Here is a 20,218-nt window from a genome sequence, read left to right as displayed (position 1 = left end):
TATTCCTCCCTTCCTTCCTTACATCTTCCCTTCCTTCCTTCCTTCCTTCCTTCCTGTCTTCTTTTTCTTCCTTCTTTCCTTCCTTCCTGTCTCATTTTCCTTCTTTCCTTCCTTCCTTCCTTCCTTCTTTCCTTCCTTCCTTCCTTCCTTCCTTTCTTCCAGCCTTCCTTCCTTCCTTTATTCCTTCCGTCTTTCATTCCTGTCTACTCCTCCTTCTCCTCCTTCTTTCCTCCCTTTCTTCCTTCCATCTTTCCCTCCTTCCTTCCTGCCTGCCTGCCTTCCTTCCTTCCGTCTTTCATTCCTGTCTACTCTTCCTTCTCCTCCTTCTTTTCCTCCCTTTCTTACTTCTATCTGTCCTTCCTCCCTTTCTTCTTTCTTCCTTCTATCTGTCCTTCCTCCCTTTCTTCCTTCTATCTGTCCTTCCTCCCTTTCTTCCTTCTATCTGTCCTTCCTCCCTTTCTTCCTTCTATCTGTACTTCCTCCCTTTCTTCCTTCCATCTTTCCTTCCTTCCTTCCTTCCTTCCGTCTTTCATTCCTGTCTACTCCTCCTTCTCCTCCTTCTTTTCCTCCCTTTCTTCCTTCCATCTTTCCCTCCTTCCTTCCTTCCTGCCTACCTTCCTTCCTTCCGTCTTTCATTCCTGTCTACTCTTCCTACTCCTCCTTCTTTTCCTCCCTTTCTTACTTCTATCTGTCCTTCCTCCTTTCTTCCTTCTATCTGTCCTTCCTCCCTTTCTTCCTTCTATCTGTCCTTCCTCCCTTTCTTCCTTCTATCTGGTCTTCCTCCCTTTCTTCCTTCCATCTTTCCTTCCTTCCTTCCTTTCATCTTTTTAATGATCCGGCCCATGTGAGATTAAATTGGGAAGTATGTGGCCCTTAAATGAAAATGAGTTTGACCCCCTTGAATTAAAAGGCTGTTTTTTTTTAACTTCTCTATTTAAACACTGTTTGTTATGTAGCTGAAATCTAACAATAGAGTTGTTCTGTATACTGTAAGTAAAGAATATAAATAAAAAAATATAAAAAATATTCTGCCTGCAAGAAACCAAACCTAAATTGTCTCTGTTACTTCATCAACTCAACAAACAGCTCCGGATTATTAGAGGAAGTGAGCTAATAACTGTGTGTGTTAATCTGGTTATTCCCAGTAGACACAGCGACCAAAGACACTTTCTAATCTGCTTATTAAGGACGTCTTGATCTGACCAAGGTAAAAACAGCAGCAGCAGGGATTATGTTATCTTGCTCTCTCTGATCATACAGTAAATACTCTGATAGTTGTGAGTAATGATGATCAGATGATAGTTTGATTAACCCTCTTGTTGTGCTCAGTTCAAGGAAGGAAGGAAGGAAGGAAGGAACAAAATGAGGAAAGAAGGAAGGAAGGGAGGAAAGAGGAAGGAAGTGGGGAAAGAAGGAAATGAGGAATGAACGAAGGAAGGGAGGAAGGGAGGAAAGGAGGAAAGAAGGAAGGGAGGAAAAGAGGGAGGAAGGAAGGAAGGAAGGAAGGCAGGCAATGAGGAAGGAAGTGAGAAAAAAGGAAATAAGGAAGAAAGGAAGTAAAGAAGGAAGGAGGAAAAGAGGAAGGAGAGGAAAGACGGAATGAAGAAGGAAGGAAGGAAGGAGGAAAAGAGGAAGGAGAGGAAAGACAGAATGAGGAAGGAAGGTAGGAAGGAGAGAAGGAAGGAAGGAAGGAACAGTCAAAAGAGATAGGGTCAATTTGACCCGGGAGGACAACAGGAGGGTTAAAGAATATATGAGCTGTTAATAGAAACCAAACCTAAACTGTGACATCTGACCTGCCTGCACACGACTGAAACCTGACCAACAGATCAATAAAACCTCATAACATCACACAATGAAGCATTTATGATGTTTGTAGTGATGCAGTCTGATCTTATTACTCAGGTTCATGGATGGATTTCTTTTGGATGTCATTCACTCATTTTACAGCAATAAAAACCTTTAACACATTTTGTGCTTGTAGTAAATAAGACTGCAGTTTCTCTTCTCATTTTCTGTCAAATGTGTTTTAAAAATAACAATCCCCTATTCCCCCGTCTCTCTTCTACTTCCTCTTTCTGTTTCCTTCTCCTTTCTTTCCCCTAAATCCTCCTCCTCCTCCTCCTGCTTCCTCCTCACAACCCTTCCTCTCTTCTCCTCTTCTCTATTCTCATGCTACATTTCCTTTTCTCACATCGTTTCTCCTCCATCCTCCTCCTCTACCCCTCTCCTCCTCCTCCTCCTCCTGCTCCTCCATTCCTCCTCACAACCCCTTCTCTTTTCCTCTCTTCTTCCTTTTCTCACATCGTTTCTGCTCCATCCTCCTCCTCTACCCCTCTCCTCCTCCTCCTCCTCCTCCATTCCTCCTCCTCCTGCTCCTCCATTCCTCCTCCTCCTCCTCCTCCTCTTGCTTTGCTCCTCCATTCCTCCTCCTAACCTCTTCTTCTTTCCTCTCTTCTCCTCTTCTCTATTCTCATGCTACATTTCCTTTTCTCACATAATTTCTCCTCCATCCTCCTCTACCCCTCTCCTCCTCCTCCTCCTCCTCCTCCTCCTCCCCCTCCTGCTGCTACTCCTCTTATCCTGTGCCTTCTTCACCTCTCCTTCCTCTTCCCCGCCTCCTACTCTCACTCATCCTCTACCTCCTCTTCGTACCTCCTGCAGGTTAATGGAGACGGCGAGAGAGATGATCAGGGAGTCTTTACCAATCAAATGCCTCGAAGCCGTCATCTTGGGAATGTATCCTTTCTGTACACATGCACACACACACACACACACACACACACACACACACACACACACACACACACACACACACACACACACACACACACACATGCACCAACCACTGGGCTAAAAGGTTATTTTGTTATCTGTGGGTGAAATCAATGAGACATGTTGCTCTAATGTCCTAATGCCCCCCCTCCCCATCTACCGCCACCCTTTCCAGCTCTTGCTGAACCGTGTTGCCTGGCAACAAGCCGACTTCAAAGTTTAACCCCCTACCCCACACACACACACACACACACACACACACACACACACATACATACATACATACATACATAAGCTGAGTATCATCAGGCAGAGCTTAAGTTTTAAAGCAGCAGTGTTTTAACAACTTCTACATTTCATTTTGAGATCTTCAGTGTTGTTGTTGTGTAACTGATTTGGTTACAGTCACAGTTTAACATTTTAAAACTATTCATGATTTTTTTTTTTTTTTTGGCTGCACAGACAAACCAAAGAGAATCAGAGCTTGTTTTTAGTCACTTTTTTATGATAATGGTTCCACTGTGGCTAAACAGCTGTTGACGTAGGCTGCTGGTTCTGATGGTTTGAAGCCTCTAACAGCTGCCTGTCTGTGGTTGGGTCTATTTAAACTTCCCGTATGTTCTGGTATTCAATTTCGCAGAGTTTCACTCATGTGGTTGTGTGTTTGAGGGCATTGTCGGAGCAAAAAAAAACAAACCAAAAAAACCCCAAAACATATTCATTATAAATGCTTAGATTAAGAGTCACTGCTGAGCTCGTAATGTTTAAGAGTTCAGCCTCAAGCAGCTTTTCATCTCACTGTAAATGTCTTTGAATCAGAAAAGTCTTGAAATGAAAAATCATTATTATTTCATTTATATATATATTGGGGCACTTCATGCTTTTATTTTAGTGACAGTAGAGGAGTGACAGGAAGTAAAAGGGGGGGAGAGAGAGAGAGAGAGCGAGAGAGCTGTCGGGGTGAAATGCAACCAGACTCCTCTGCTGGATTCGAACCATCAACATTGTGGTTATGTGGCCTGCAGCTGAACCACTACACTACTGGGACACACTTAGATGATGAGAAAAAGGAACCGTGCAACACATTTGCTGACTTCAGCTTCTGAAATATGATGATTTGAAAAGTTTTTTTTCTTCATTTTGTCTTTGTTTCATTTTGAATTAAACAGTTTTCAGTTTCATTTTTAACCTTTTCAGACAAAACAGGCAATTTAATTATATAACCAATAGATTCATCAATAATCATCATTTAATCTGGTAGCATTAGATAGTTGCTAAGAATGTAAATGAATTTAAGTGGCCAACAGATTTTAAAATGCATGTGACTTTTCAGCAGAAACACTCTAGGCAGCAGAGTCAGCTGACTTTAACTTTATACAATATTTACTTTTTACCACCGTTGAAAAACAACTTTACATACTTCATTTACATACTTCAGAATCACATGATCAGATCTGTAATGTAGCGTCAATGCATTTTCTCCTGGATATTAAGCCGTGTGCAGAATATAATTACCCACCATAAAGGAGGTGAAGAAGGTTTATGTGTGGTATGTGGTGCAAAGCGTTCAGTATGAGACATGAGAGCTTCCTCTGTCTTTCTATGAATGAATGGTCCAGTTTCACAGTGACTTTTCTCCAGGGGCCGTCAGGGTGGCAGCTGACAGTGACTTTAATTGAGACTGGCTTTTGCCTACAGATGAAAACAGGAGAAGGGGAGGGGAACTGAGAAAGTGACAAGAGCTAAAAAAGAAAAAAAAGGAGATGAGACCCAGAGGGAGAGAGAGGAGAAAAAAGGGAAAGAGAAAAAGATGAGAGGACAATATCAGGCTGGAGGATTTGCTGCAGCTTCTGCCTTTTTCAAACAACCTCAAACTGTCGTGTTGGTGTCAGCGAGGGACAGAGAGAGAGAGAGAGAGAGAGAGAGTGTGTGTGTGTGTTTGTGCAGTGTCACCTTTCACCAGGCCATCTGCATCAAAAGGGGGAGGCAGGCCCCAGCGAGAATTGAACTCGCGACCCCTGGTTTACAAGACCAGTGCTCTAACCACTGAGCTATGAGGCCTTACCTGCTCATGGAGGTGAAGGATCGGCCCTTTAGATATTAATCTGAATGGAGGACACACCCTGCTCACATATCTGCTATTGTTAAGATAATGTGAGCTAGCCCAACCAGTTGACTTAATGTTTGCATACTCCACTCTGGCAAATAGAAATAAAACCTTTCACTGTCTGATTGGCACCAGCTGAGTTTGAAACTGGAATCACTTTAAACTCCAGTTCATGTGAGTTGAAGTCAGAAAAATGCAGAGAAGTAAAATATTTTATACTTAAATCGAAACAGTTTCCACAGAGTGAGGAGATTAAAATAAAAAGAGACTTAGAAAGCTAGAGAGATAAAAAGAAGTGAGAGAGAGAAAGAGAGCAATGAATAGTGACTGTTGTTGTAGCTTGTGGCAGTTGGAGCTGTCTGTCTGTCCTCTGCCGCTGGTTGCTTTCTGTCCTTGTTAACAGTGATCTGAGGCTTTATCCGTCTGACCCTCTCTGTCTCGTTGTATTTACCACCGCTGACTTTCCTTTAAAGAAACAAAACATAGAAACTAAATGCCACGTACTAAACTAAACAGAAACTAGTAGGCTATTTCAGCAAGTTCAGAGCCTCCAACCAAAACTACACAAAGCAGGTCTCTCCACACAGCTTTGGCTTTTATATAATTTATAGGAAATATGTTTTATCAGGCCACATGAATCATTTCAAGCCCATTCCTCCCCCCCTACACCATCATTATGACTCGGCCTGTCTGGGCTCAGATTGCGGCTCCGAGGTGCTGGGGAGGAAACGGAGGGCCTGGGGTTTGTTCCTGATGCAGATGAGGGGAGCACATGACACTCGGGGTAAAAAAGAAAACTGAACATAAAGAGGATTTTATTCCTTTTTTATTTCTAGTGTTTTCTTATCTTGGATCTCGCCTGCTTTGAAATTTTAGAGAAGAGTGTAAAAAGAAACTCCCTGTGAGGAGGAGAAGAGACGGGGAGAGTGCGAGCGAGAGAAGGAGGAATAGAGGAGATATGAGGATGGAAGAAGGAAAATAGGAGGAATAGTGACAGAGACGGTGAATTTGAAAATCCATTGGATTAGCTCTGTACTGTATCCACGGATAACGCTTCTCACTTACCTCGGCTTCTAAAAAATATTGTATTTGAATGATTTGAAGTCATAGTAGGACAAGCCTGACTTTAATTCTCTTTGCTGCTGTTGTGCTTTTCACTGTTATTAATGCAGCACTTGTGTCTACTCCAGGCGGGGAGTTCTGGTCCTCTGAAATGAGGCCAACGCGGAAGTAACTTACAACTGCATTCTATCAAAAGGCCACCAGGGGGCGACCGTCTCTATACAAGTCAATGGAGAATTCACCAACTTCTCACTTGATTTCTAACCTCAGTAAACGTTTTCAAAATGTGTTTATGGTCTCAATCGCTAGTTTAAAGCCTTCTTCAATGCAGTATGATGTTCATTTGGGACATTTTGGCCTCCCTGATTTTATATGTGACGATAAAGCAGGGTGTGCATTAGGGCGTGGCTACGTCCTGATTGACAGGTTGATTGACCAATGTCCTCGAGATCCAGCCCTCGCAACCATAGCAACCTCCCCGCTCCGTTCATGACCCCGCCTCATGCCCATATAAGTAGAATCCGTGTTTTCATTTTTCCCAGCATGCACCTGAAATTTTCAAGATGGCGCTGCCTAGATTAGAAACTATTGGCTTCTGAGCAGCAGTCCACAAACCAATGGGTGACGTCACGGATGTTACGTCCATTTCTTCTATACAGTCTATGGTCTACTCCAGTTGTTTTTAAATGTGTTACAGAAATAAACTTGAATTTTAATTTTCTGTCAGAGATAAACAGAAAGGCAGATATGCAGGTAGGAGTATGGATGAGTGGATTGACACGGAGAGCTGACTTCTCTGATTATTTGAACCTGCTTACTGAGGCGCTAGAAGTGTCTGTGGAAAAATAGAGGGGTGGTTTCATTCTCACAGCCTGTGTTAATACTGATAACTCTGGTAGTGGTTTCTATGGCAACCACCATGGCTGACACTGAGAAGGAGGAGGAGAGGGTTAAAATGAGAGAGAGAGAGAGAGAGAGAGAGAGAGAGAGAGAGAGAGAGAGAGAGAGAGCGAGCTTCTGTTCGCAGTGTCACATGTCCTCCATCACAGGAAGTGTGTTTGTTTAATGAACCATAAAGTAGAGAGGAACTACAGGATGTGTGTGTGTGTGTGTGTGTGTGTGTGTGTGTGTGTGTGTGTGCAAATTTAACCCACAGTTTTTGTATTTTTGTTACTTTGACGAATAATCCCAGTGCTGTAATGTAACGTACAGCGCTGTAGATGGAGGTCAGTCAGTAAGTGCTGCTGGGTTTCCTCCGGCTCCACGCTGATATAAATATTTAACATCCAGACGTGATGTTTATCTTTATTTATATCGGTCAGATTTAACACCATAGCAAGCCATGTAAGCCTGAGTGTGTGTGTGTGTGTTTGTAACAAGCTAATTAGTATATACGGTTTGTTCTTGTGAGAAATATTAAACAGACACTACATTAAGAGTGTGATAGGAAACTAAACTCAAGTGAGAATGAGAAATACCAGGAGAGAGCTTACTGGAAAATTCATTCTGTACAAAGATGACTGCGGTTTCAGTGTTGTTTCAGTGTTTTCGTACCAGTCGTCCTGAAAATTGGGTCACTCTATGTTTTTGTAAAGATTATTATTGTTATTTCATTTCTGAGGAGCTTTGGATGCTTGAATAATTGGCATACATGTCAGAACTGGTGGAAATTGTAATGTTCTGTAGTTCATGTTGGGATAAAGTTGTTTAGATTGGTTGTTGTTTTTCATCATTCTGGATATAATGTTTATTTTTGGAATGTCAATTTTAATTTTATGAACATGTTTGAGGCTTTCATGATGGCAAAAACTCACTAAAGTTTGCACTCATGTTAAAACTAGTAAATATTATAGTTTGATATAGCAGTTGGGTTTAGGTATGGTAAGTACTTTTAGCGTAGCCAGGTTTGCTTAGAAAGTCATGAAACTTTGTACATGCATCAGACGTAGGTCTTGTGTTCAAGGTTTCTCAAAGTCAGAGCTTCCACCTTTAAATTTGATGTAGATGTATGAAGTTTGCCTCCATATTTGACTTATATAAGTTGAGTGATTTCATGTCAGGGGCGTGTTAGAATAACGCCTTTATTCCTGACAGTTACCCACAAGATAAGACGGAAATCAGTTTCTGAGTTTAGGTTTTAGATATTAAAGTTGTGATTCAAGGACTAAAAATTGGAGAAAATGCAGGATATTTGGCAAAATAAATGTGAAAAATACAAACTAGGCAGACAAGAGAAGGGATTAAAGTTAAGGTTTTATTGACATCTTTGGGTTGGGTCATTAGTTGTTGCACTGTATCTAGTGTCTAATATTTGTAGTCATGTTCTCTTCTACAAGTTGATTTAAAACTGTGCTGAATGATTTTTGGAAGTAATATTGAAGTTTGAAGACTGTCAGATGTACATTTATTACATACACACACACAGTAGATGTCCGCATCATCATCATCATCATCATCATCACCCCTCAGGCGTCTGATGGCACCAGATAGCTCACTGTCTTTGTTTTTCTTGTTAAATAAGAGCAAAACACAACACAGAGTCAGACAGATTCAGTGAGACAGGAGGAGCTGCACAGACACGCAGACAGTCACAGCACCATTGTTCACCCCGGTGGCATTTTCATAGTATTGGCCTTCAGCGACTCAGACTGAAGCTAATCCCACATGACTCGAGCTGCTGTGCTGCCTCTGCTCTGACAAATCCAAACAAACACACTTTCACTTTCTAGCTTAGAGTTAAAGTTTCATGTTTTTTTCTCAAGTTCATAGTCAAATGAGGAGCTTTGGTGGAGACAGAGAGCATGTCTATATTAGTTTGTCACATAAATCCAGTCTCAAAGGTAAACTGTGCAGGATTTGTTGGTTAGAGTTTCTAAACACAGCATTCAGAGTTGGCTCAGAGAAAGAGACAAGCTGTGGTCGAGCGAGATAGAGAGTGAATTAATAGAGCGAGGGGTGCCTGTGAGGACAAATCAGATAAATAAAACATTATTTTCTGATTGTGTCATGGCGCCTACGTTTCTAAAGCGCCAGTAAACACCAACACCTCCACATTCACCCTGCAGGAAGGTGCAGCACTGCAGGAAGTAGTGTGAATGCAGAGCTTCATCCTGTCCGCTGTGACCTCTCTGCTCTCTGTGTGTGTGTGTGTGTGTGTGTGTGTGTGTGTGTGTGTGTGTGTGTGTGTGTGTGTGTGTGTGTGTGTGTGTGTGTGTGTCCTCAGTCAACAGACACACAGACCTGCTGCTCTTTATACATCCATGACAGAGAGACAGAGAGCAGAGGAGACAGAGGTGATGATGTAACCTGGTCGCTATGCTTAAAATCTCGACCTCACACACTGCGCTGTTATTGGCTGGAGGCCAAAGTTTGATGCCCAGCAGTGTCCGAAATACAACAAAATAATAAAAGAGAGCAGCCACACACTTCTACTAGGTCCTAAGTGTATTTTTATATGAGCTGATACATTGAAAATCCTGCATATTGCGCCTTTAAATTATAGCTTAAATAATTACATCGTGTCAGACAGCACCCAGAATAAAACCTTCTTTAACTCCGCTGTGTTGCCTAGCTACCTGACCAACGGGCTGACGTCTCTCGAGTGTTTCCTCATCAGCTTTAGGACCCAGTTTTCGGGTGTGTGTGTGTGTGTGTGTGTGCTCAGTCAACAGATTCACAGACCTGCTGCTCTTTATTAATCCATGACATAGAGAGAGAGAGCAGAGTAGACAGAGGCGATGATGTAACCTGGTCGCTATGCTTGAAGTCTCGACCTCACACACATAAGAGAGCAGCCACACACTTCTACTGAGTCATAAGTGTATTTTTATCTGAGTCTATACATTGAAATTCCTGCATAGTGCGCCTTTAAATTATAGCTTAAATAATTACATCGTGTCAGACAGCACCCAGAATAAAACCTCTTAAGTTCCTTCCTTAACGCAGCTGTGTTGCCTAGCTACCTGACCAACGGGCTGACGTCTCTCGAGCGTTTCCCCATCAGCTTTAAGACCCAGTTTTCGGGCCACTGCTTCCACCATGTGGTGCTGGGCGTGTACTGCAACGGCCGCTACGGTTCGCTTGGCATGAGCCGCCGCCAGGACCTGATGGACAAACCGCTGACTCACCGCACGCTGGGAGAACTGGTGGCCGAGTTCGAGAACTCCTACAAGAGATACCAGCACACTCTGAAGAAGGTAAGAGAGGCTGAAGGAGGGAGGAAGAGGAGGAGGAGGAGGAGGAGAGGATTTAGTAAGGGCGTGTTTGATTTGAACCCCTGTTTCTCCCAGGTGAAGATTGGCTTGTACGTGCCTCACGACCCCCACATCTTCCAGCCAATCGAGTGGAAGCATTTGGTGCTGAATGCGGCCAGACTGGGAGCTCAGGAGATGAGGAAGGAGCTGGAGAAACACGGCCGGGACATGAGGATGAAGGTCGGTACACACACACACACACACACACACACACACACACACACACACACACACACATAGACATATCTGATCAATTATTTAATTAGTAGCAGTTTAAGGTTTCCTACAAACTTTATTAGTAAGTAAATATCGTAGTTAATCAAAATCATATCCATAGATTTTAGAAGTGGTCACCATTGACTGTTTTTGTAGTGACTTTAAAGGAATATTCCACCAATTTTGCCCTGCACTTCAGTAAAATTGGAGGATTTGTGAGACACAATTAAAAATTCTCATGCCCAAGCTGAGATAATTATTTTTCTCAGACTTTAAAAGCTCCTTTCATCACCATAAAAACATAATTTAGCTGTTCTTCTAAAGGCGTAGAGTATTACAAGTCAACAAAACTGCACCTATAAGCTGAAAAAACTCCTCTGAATTAAAAGTTAAAATGATTTTTAAAGTTATAATTCCCCTAACACTATCCTCCTTTTATAGTGCTTTAGTCAAGAGAGAGAGAGAGAGAGAGAGAGAGAGAGAGAGTGAGTGAGTGAGTGCACAGCCTGGAGGAGGAGAAAAAACAGACTGCACACAAACCACAAAACGAATCAATCCAAATGGCTTGTAAAAAAGAAACTGAATATTTGAGGTTGAAAAAGCCGGTTTGAGACAAGTGGGTAATTTCGAGCATTGGGACAAAAGAAAAACAGCTCTTAGTGGTTTTGGTACTAATGGAGTGTTTATTTGCCAGAACACAATACAAACATAGTGTTCAGCAGATGAAAACAATTTTCTAAGAAAAGAGCAAAAAATGCTTGTTGAACTCAAGTCAAGAGGAGAAGACGTGACCTTTTTATGTGTGAATAAACCAGATGAAGGCGGTCGAGTGCATCAGATGTGATAAAGATAAACTTGATGCAGAGATAAAACTGCAGCGTCAGCACTTATGCAGCAAAGTTGGAGTTTATATTCATATTTTCCTGGTTTATATTTGAATCACTCTCCATGTTATTAGTGTAGTACTGATGTTGAATTATGACCAACGCTCACTTTAAACCCCAGCTGCTCCTATCTTTTTTTTTTTTTCTCTCTCTTTTGAGGCTGAACAAGGACAACACCTTCATTTTTCCATGAGAGCTGACTTGGATGTAGTTTCCCTTTTGAGCCGAACATGGAATATAAACTGTCAGGAATTATTTAGGGCATGATGGGGAAAGGAAGGAATGTGCGTGTGTGTGTGTGTGTGTGTGTGTGTGTGTGTGTGTGTGTAATGTGTGTAGTTCAGTGTGTAGGAGTGGTGAGCAGTTTCAGGTTAAATGTTAAAGGAGCAACCTGATTTTCTCTTTGTCATTTTTTTGCTTTTATTTTTGCATTTAAGCATATTTCTGTAATCCATTCAATTTAAAGAAGTCAGTGTGTGAGTCTCTCTGTGTGTGTGTGTGTGTGTGTGTATATATGTGTGTGTGGTTACATGTGTGATGCTGGTTGTAGACAGTCATGCATGTACTGGACTGCATGTCAGCAAAGATATATGTAGGTCAGCGAGTCTGCAGCTGTCACACACGTACAAATGCCATCATACAAACATGCACATGACCACACACACACACACACACACACACACACACACACACACACACACACACACACACACACACACACAATCTAACTGGTCAGCTGTGTTCAAACTGGTTTGAAAGACTTTGGTATAATCTCTGCTGTGCTCTAGAGAATGTGAATTTAATATGAATAGACTTCAGGCTCTGTGTGTGTGTGTGTGTGTGTGTGTGTGTGTGTGTGCGGGTGTGTGTTTGTGTATATGTGTGTGTGTGTGTGTGTGTGTGTGTGTGTGTGTGTGTGTGTGTGTTTTCATGTACTATCTTTGTAAAGTCCCAATTGGAGCTTTAGACCTTGACAATGAGGGCATTTTTGAGGGTTAAGTCTTGGTTTTAGGGGTTAATGTTAGTGTTGGTGTCTAAGTATAGACATGAGATGTGTGTCAGGAATGTGAAGAAGTCACATGACACATGACCAGACCTCTGCACGGACACACACACACACACACACACACACACACATACAGCTTCTCCCTTTGAAAAGTACAAATATGTAAGTTGTGTAAAAAGTTTGGAGCTAAAAAAAGGATGTAGGACATGTGAGGCAGGAAACACATGCAAGCAATCACACAAACACACACACACACACACACACACACACACACACACACACACACACACAGTGACCCATATATCTATCACAACCACATGACGAATGTGACCAGCTGTGGAAGATGAGCCATTTCCTTGGTTTTGTTTTCTCCAGGAAAAACTTGCTGTCTGTGCTGTGATGTGCTGCTTCTGTCCCGCTGCGTCCTTAATGACGGCTCCAAAATGATGTTTAACACACACACACACACACACACACACACACACACACACACACACCACACACACACACACACACACACACACACACACACACACACAGAGCTCACGTGTAGCTTTTTAAACAGTATTTTCTTCATGGTTTATGTGTCTCAGTGTTTTTCTGGGTCTGGCTCATCACAGCTTCACTTCCTGTCTGCAGCTGAGTAGCAGCAGTTGTTGGTGTCATGTGACTATAATAATAATAATAATAATAATAATAATAATAATAATAATAATAATGTGTACATTGAGATGCTTGAAGCAGCTCAGTGACTCTGTGTGAGGGTGAAGCAGCTCAGTGACTCTGTGAGGGTGAAGCAGCTCAGTGACTCTGTGTGAGGGTGAAGCAGCTCAGTGACTCTGTGAGGGTGAAGCAGCTCAGTGACTCTCTGTGTGAGGGTGAAGCAGCTCAGTGACTCTCTGTGTGAGGGTGAAGCAGCTCAGTGACTCTCTGTGAGGGTGAAGCAGCTCAGTGACTCTGTGAGGGTGAAGCAGCTCAGTGACTCTCTGTGTGAGGGTGAAGCAGCTCAGTGACTCTCTGTGAGGGTGAAGCAGCTCAGTGACTCTGTGAGGGTGAAGCAGCTCAGTGACTCTGTGTGAGGGTGAAGCAGCTCAGTGACTCTGTGTGAGGGTGAAGCAGCTCAGTGACTCTGTGTGAGGGTGAAGCAGTTCAGTGACTCTGTGTGAGGGTGAAGCAGCTCAGTGACTCTGTGTGAGGGTGAAGCAGCTCAGTGACTCTGTGTGAGGGTGAAGCAGCTCAGTGACTCTGTGTGAGGGTGAAGCAGCTCAGTGACTCTCTGTGTGAGGGTGAAGCAGCTCAGTGACTCTGTGTGAGGGTGAAGCAGCTCAGTGACTCTGTGTGAGGGTGAAGCAGCTCAGTGACTCTCTGTGAGGGTGAAGCAGCTCAGTGACTCTGTGAGGGTGAAGCAGCTCAGTGACTCTGTGAGGGTGAAGCAGCTCAGTGACTCTGTGTGAGGGTGAAGCAGCTCAGTGACTCTCTGTGTGAGGGTGAAGCAGCTCAGTGACTCTGTGTGTGAGGGTGAAGCAGCTCAGTGACTCTGTGTGAGGGTGAAGCAGCTCAGTGACTCTGTGTGAGGGTGAAGCAGCTCAGTGACTCTCTGTGAGGGTGAAGCAGCTCAGTGACTCTGTGAGGGTGAAGCAGCTCAGTGACTCTGTGTGAGGGTGAAGCAGCTCAGTGACTCTGTGAGGGTGAAGCAGCTCAGTGACTCTGTGAGGGTGAAGCAGCTCAGTGACTCTGTGTGAGGGTGAAGCAGCTCAGTGACTCTGTGTGAGGGTGAAGCAGCTCAGTGACTCTGTGTGAGGGTGAAGCAGCTCAGTGACTCTGTGTGAGGGTGAAGCAGCTCAGTGACTCTCTGTGAGGGTGAAGCAGAGTGTAAATGGAGAAGCTGTGTGTGTTCCCCGTCTTCTTCTTCTTCTTCCTTCCTTCTGTCTGTACTTCCTCCATCCCCTTTTCTTCCCTCCTTCTTTCCTTCCCTCCTTCCTCCCTCCTTTCCTTCCTTCTTCCCTCTTTCCTTTCCTCCCTTCCTTCTTTCCTTTCCTCCTTTCCTCCCTTCCGTCTTTCCTCCCTCCTTTCCTTCTGTATTCCTTCCTCCCTTCCTTCTTTCCTCCCTCCCTCCTTCTCTCTTTCTTTCTTCTGTCCTGCTTTCCTACCTTCCTTCCTGCCTTCTTTATTTTCCTCCCTTCTTCCTTCCCTCCTTCCTTCCTCCCTCCTTTCCTTCCTTCTTTCCTTTCCTTTCCTCCTTTCCTTCCTTCTTTCCTTTCCTTTCCTCCCTTCCTCCCTCCTTTCCGTCCTTCTTCCTTCCTCCCTTCCTCCCTCCTTTCCTTCCTTCTTCCTTCCTTCCTCCCTCCCTTCCTTGACTCGAGGACAACAGGAGGGTTAACTGAATATTGTTGGGTTTGGAATTCAAAACCAAATAAAGGATAACTGTGATGGATCACTATCATCGATAATGGAAATTTTGGCCACTAGGGGGCAGAATTTATTTATTTATTTTAAACACAACTACTACATAATATCATAATCTTATAAATTGAAGTTTGACAACAGCTGCCTATTTATTCATTAAACAGTAACAGAGACACATTATCAGTCACATGAGGTTGAATTTTGGTCCTTCTGACACATTTTAGTCCAATATCCACTCTCTCTTTTTTTCCCTTTTTTTTAAAGCTCTCTCTCTCTACCAGTTCCTTAGAAATAAATAAATAGATGTATAACTTTCTTCACCAGCAAACGGCTCCTTTTATTAGTTTGGTGCAGATGAAAAGATCTCAACTATAGAGCTGCAGAGTTAATATTGAGTCTCTGTGGGTTAGGGTTATTATTATTATTATTATTATTATTATTTTTTGTAATTTTTTGTTATATTTGTTTGTCAGATCCTGAAATCGTCCAGCGCCCAGTCACCAATCAAAGAACGGAGCCGGGGGAAATCCTTATCGCCACGCCGACGGCAGATCAGCCCCCAGCGACGCTTCACACAGCGCAGAGACAAATCGTGAGTGCTCTTTTTTTAAGGGTTTTTTTCAAGTAACGGCTGATTTATGAACTTACCACTAAGCTCACCAACATTCAGTCATCATCATCATCATCATCATCATCAGCTGTGGGTTTGTCTGTTCCTTCCTTCCTCTCTCAGTGTCCCTCATGGCTCCACTCTTAGGGTCAAGGAGAGTTTAGGCTTTGAGTGGTGTGTGTGTGTGTGTGTGTGTGTGTGTGTGTGTGTGTGTGTGTGTGTGTGTGTGTGTGTGTGTGTGTGTGTGTGTGTCTGTGTGTCTGTGTGTGTCTGTCTGTGTGTGTGTGTGTGGGTTTCCAGAGAATACACTGTCCTGACATCTTGATGTTAACGTCCCCTTTGCCAGTTTTTGTGACGAGCTCGACAAAACACAGCAACAACAGCAGAGTCACTCACAGGCGCTAATCTCAACCTACAGCTGACACTGAAGAGCCTGTCTCTCTGTGTGTGTGTGTGTGTCTGTCTCTCTGTGTGTGTCTGTCTCTCTCTGTGTGTGTGTGTGTGTCTGTCTTTCTCTGTGTGTGTGTGTGTGTGTGTGTGTGTGTGTGTCTCTCTCTCTGTGTGTGTCTGTCTCTCTCTGTGTGTGTGTGTGTGTCTGTCTTTCTCTGTGTGTGTGTGTGTGTGTGTGTGTGTGTCTCTCTCTCTCTCTCTCTCTCTGTGTGTGTGTGTGTGTGTGTGTGTGTGTCTCTATCTGTGTGTGTGTGTCTGTGTGTGTGTGTGTGTGTGTGTCTGTGTGTGTGTGTGTGTGTGTGTGTCTCTGTGTGTGTGTGTGTGTGTGTGTGTGTGTGTGTGTGTGTGTGTGTGAGACCTTGTTGCTGACAGCTCAGCGTTATCGCCAGGCAGAAGACTCTCTGTTTTGTTCAGCTGACACGAGACGTCGTCATTGTGTGTGTGTGTGTGTGTGTGTGTGTGTGTGTGCGTGTGTGTGCGTGTGTGTGCGTGTGTGTGTGTGTGTGTGCGTGTCTGCGTGTGTGTGTGTGTGTGTGCCTCCCCTCCTGTCTGACACACAGGATATGAAGCCTATGATGCTGCAGAAAAACAACAACACACTAACCCTGGTACAGAATCACAGAAACATGAAAACCTTCTCTCTCTCCTCCTTTCCTTCTTTCCTTTTCTTCCTTCCTTCCTTCCTTCCTTCCTTCTTTCCTCCCTCCTTTCCTTCCCTCTTTCCTTCCTCCCTTCCTTCCTTCCTTCCTTCCTTCTTTTCTCCCTCCCTCTTTGTCTCCTTCTCCTTCCTTCCTTTCTTCCTTCCTTCCTTCCTCTTTTTCCTTCTCTCTCCCTCCCTCCTTCCTTCTTTTCTTTCCTTGTTTCCTCCCTCCTTTCCTTCCTTCCTTACTCCTTTCCTTCCTCCTTTCCTTCCTTCCTCCCTCCTTTCCTTCCTTCCTTCCTCCCTTCCTTCCTACCTCCTTTCCTTCCTTCCTTCCTTCCTCCCTTCCTTCCTCCCTCCTTTCCTTCCTTCTTTCCTCCCTCCCTCCTTGTCTCCTTCTCCTTCCTTCCTTCCTTCCTTCCTTCCTCCTTTCCTTCCTTCCTTCTTCCTCTCTTCCTTCCTTGACTGGAGGACAACAGGAGGGTTAAGTTTATTTCAGTCAAACAAGTGAGAAGATTAAATTGAAGTTATATAATATAAATATGTAGTGAGTTGCAAAGTGACTGCAAGACGGATGAAGTTCTTACAGGGGAAGCGCTTCTTGAAAACAAGATGACTCACCAATCCAGTTCAATGGCAGGAAACACACACACACACACACACACACACACACACACACACACACACACACACACACACACACACACACACACACACACACATATACACACTTATATGCTGAGTGTGTTTATGTGTGTGTGGTCAGCTGTGTGGTAGGATGTAACCTAATCTGACACCGACAACAGCTGCAGCCTGGCTCTACTGCAGAGTCACCACACACACACACACACACACACACACATACACACACACATACACACACACTCTCTCGCCGCCACAATTAGTGACATTCCTGTCGTTGCCATTTGACGTTTCATTGTGATGACCTTTCCTTATGAGAGGCTGCAGCAGGATTAACATCTAAGCATTGTGTGTGTGTGTGTGTGTGTGTGTGTGTGTGTGCATGTGTGTGTGTGTGCATGTGTGTGTGCGTGTGTCTGTGTGTGTGTCACATAACAAGCAGGATTTCCATTTCAACCATCTTTTTCAATCATCTGTATCGAATTATCTAGAGCTGAATGACGACCCCCTGCCCCCCCCCCCCCCCCCCCCCACGAATCGATTCAAGTATAAAAATACCCCCGTTGTATTTTAGTCCATGAGCACAGATGTTATCTCAGCAGCTGTCGGTGTGTGTTTTGGTTTGTCCGCCTCCAGCTGTTTCAGCTTTGAGCTTCAGTGATTAGAAATGAAAATGAGATGATTCTTACCTTCTTTCTTTCTCTCCATTGATTTAATAATGTTAATCATGTTATTTAATGTGTTAAGCTGTTTTGCTGATCTGCTCAATTCAATAACTGTCATGATGTAGAGATTACTTTTTTTGTCTTTTTTTTCAGAATTTGCAGGATTTCTAGGATTGATAAAAGTCTATGTCCTCAGGCTTAGTAGTTTAATTGATTCGGGGGGGGGGGGGGGTCGTCTTAAATGATCTAATAACTCATTCAGCTTTAGATAATGTGACACAGATGACTGGAAAAGATGATTGAAATGGAAAATCCTTAGCTTTTAATTTTAGTGCATAGGTTTCTAAATGGATCAATTGTGAATCTATACTCTAAAAACTTAAAGAAGAAAGCAGTTTTCATCAAGCTGGAAACAGAGAAGACGTGAAGAGAAATGAGTTTTAACCTTCACACTACAACATTTACATTCAACTCAGTTCAATGCCTTTACTGTCATTACACATCAGTATAACAGAATAGTGTTTCCCCTGTAGCTGATATAACACATAATAAGCAGAACTGCATTCTATCAAAAGGCCACCAGGGGGCGACCGTCTCTATACAAGTCAATGGAGAATTCACCAACTTCTCACTTGATTTCTAACCTCAGTAAACGTTTTCAAAATGTGTTTATGGTCTCAATCGCTAGTTTAAAGCCTTCTTCAATGCAGTATGATGTTCATTTGGGACATTTTGGCCTCCCTGATTTTATATGTGACGATAAAGCAGGGTATGCATTAGGGCGTGGCTACGTCCTGATTGACAGATTGATTGACCAATGTCCTCGAGATCCAGCCCTCGCAACCATAGCAACCTCCCCGCTCCACCCATGGCTCCGCCTCATGCCCATATAAGTAGAATCCGTGTTTTTGTTTTTCCCAGCATGCACCTGAAATTTTCAAGATGGCGCTGCCTAGATTAGAAACTATTGGCTTCCGAGCAGCAGTCCACAAACCAATGGGTGACGTCACGGATGTTACGTCCATTTCTTTTATACAGTCTATGGTTTAAACTCAGCTGTTGATTCAGTATATTCAGATTAAACACTGAGGTAAGACTGAAGCTAAAGTTTCTTATTGTTCAGTAATGACTTAGAGGAGAGTTGGACAGAGGACTTAATCACCTCCAGACAACTGAAATATGGATTATAAATAAGTTCCTTCATTAGTCTAAACCTTTTTTCTCCTTCAGGGTTCAATCAGAGTCTTTGTTACTTTAATCTTCCTCCTGAAAGTGGTGGGTTTCACCAGCGCAGAGAAACAGAGCAGTACATTATTCCTTTTAAAGCTCTTGAATGCAGTACTTAAAAAGCTCTTACTGTTATCAACAGAGCTCTCCACAATATGTTAACACTTCAGACTGGAGAGGAGACGCAGTCACAATCTGCTGCTCAGACACACTGGAGGCTGCCTCGCTTATTTAACACTAAAGTTTTATAAGAGGAAGAACAAGTTTCCTTTCTTTCTTTCTTTCTTTCTTTCTTTCTTTCTTTCTTTCTTTCTTTCCTTCTTTCCTTCCTTCTTTCCTCCCTCCCTCCTTGTCTCCTTCTTTCCTTCCTTCTTTCCTCCCTCCCTCCTTGTCTCCTTCTTTCCTTCCTTCCTCCCTTCCTCTTTTCCCTTCTCTCTCCCTCCCTCCTTCCTTCTTTCCTTTCCTCCCTTACTTCCTTCCTTCCTTCTTTCCTCCCTCCCTCCTTCCTTTTTTCCATTCCTCCCTTACTTCCTTCCTTCCTTCTTTCCTCCCCCCTCCTTGTCTCCTTCTTTCCTTCCTTCCTTCCTTCCTTCCTCTTTTCCCTTCTCTCTCCCTCCCTCCTTCCTTCCTTCCTTCTTTCCTTTGCTCCCTTCCTTCCTTCCTTTCCTTCCTTCTTCCTCCAGTTACTAAGATATAAAATAAGCTTTAAAATACATAAAACATACATTAAAATTGATTCTGTGAACTATTTTTCTAGCTTTCTTTTAGGTGGAGGTGAAGGAAAAGAAGGAAAGAAGCAGGATAAAAAGAAAAGAGGAAGAGGGTGAGGAAAAGAACAGATGATATGATAAGAGAGTGAAAAAAGAGAGGAGGAAAGGAAATTTGATATGTTGGAAAATTAATATTTCGAGGGGGAAGAAAGGATAAAAGAAAGAGGGAAAAGAAGAATACAGGGCCTGGCAAAGATGACAGGAAGAAAAGAGGAGAGAAGAGAGAGAGGAAGAGGAGGAAGAGGAAGAGGATGAATAAGAAGGCTGTCAGCTCTCCAGATTGGTTTTTAACAAATAACATTTCTCCTTGATGTGACAGAGAGAGAGAGAGTATGAAAGTTTCCCTCTAAGTAAATGAAAGGAGAGGAGAAAGAAAAGAGCGAGGGAGGGAAGAGATGAAAGGAAGAAAGAGAAAAAGAAAGAGAGAGAGAGAAAGAGAGAGAGAGAGCGAGGGAGCACTGACAGGAGGATTAAATCTGATGACTTTCTGCCTTTTCGAACCTCC

The 20,218-nt window shown here is 43.3% G+C and overlaps 1 protein-coding gene and 1 non-coding gene across 2 annotated transcripts in view; one reads left to right on the top strand and one right to left on the bottom strand.

Annotated features, from left to right (window-relative positions):
* vash2 (vasohibin 2) overlaps positions 1–20,218 on the top strand; it is a 40,453-nt gene that overhangs the window by 18,026 nt on the left and 2,209 nt on the right. The window contains exons 5-8 of the mRNA XM_053337560.1: positions 2,665–2,739; positions 9,903–10,140; positions 10,234–10,377; positions 15,183–15,301. Coding sequence (XP_053193535.1) covers positions 2,665–2,739; positions 9,903–10,140; positions 10,234–10,377; positions 15,183–15,301 — 576 coding nt within the window. The remainder of the gene's footprint in view (positions 1–2,664; positions 2,740–9,902; positions 10,141–10,233; positions 10,378–15,182; positions 15,302–20,218) is intronic.
* On the bottom strand, positions 4,764–4,836 carry trnat-ugu (transfer RNA threonine (anticodon UGU)). The gene has a single exon. It is a non-coding gene; the product is annotated as a tRNA-Thr (tRNA).

Source organism: Scomber japonicus, chromosome 17, assembly GCF_027409825.1.
Source record: "Scomber japonicus isolate fScoJap1 chromosome 17, fScoJap1.pri, whole genome shotgun sequence".
NCBI classification, from domain to species: Eukaryota; Metazoa; Chordata; class Actinopteri; order Scombriformes; family Scombridae; genus Scomber; species Scomber japonicus.
Note: the sequence above shows the minus strand (reverse complement) of the source record. Positions and strands in the feature narration are given on the sequence as shown.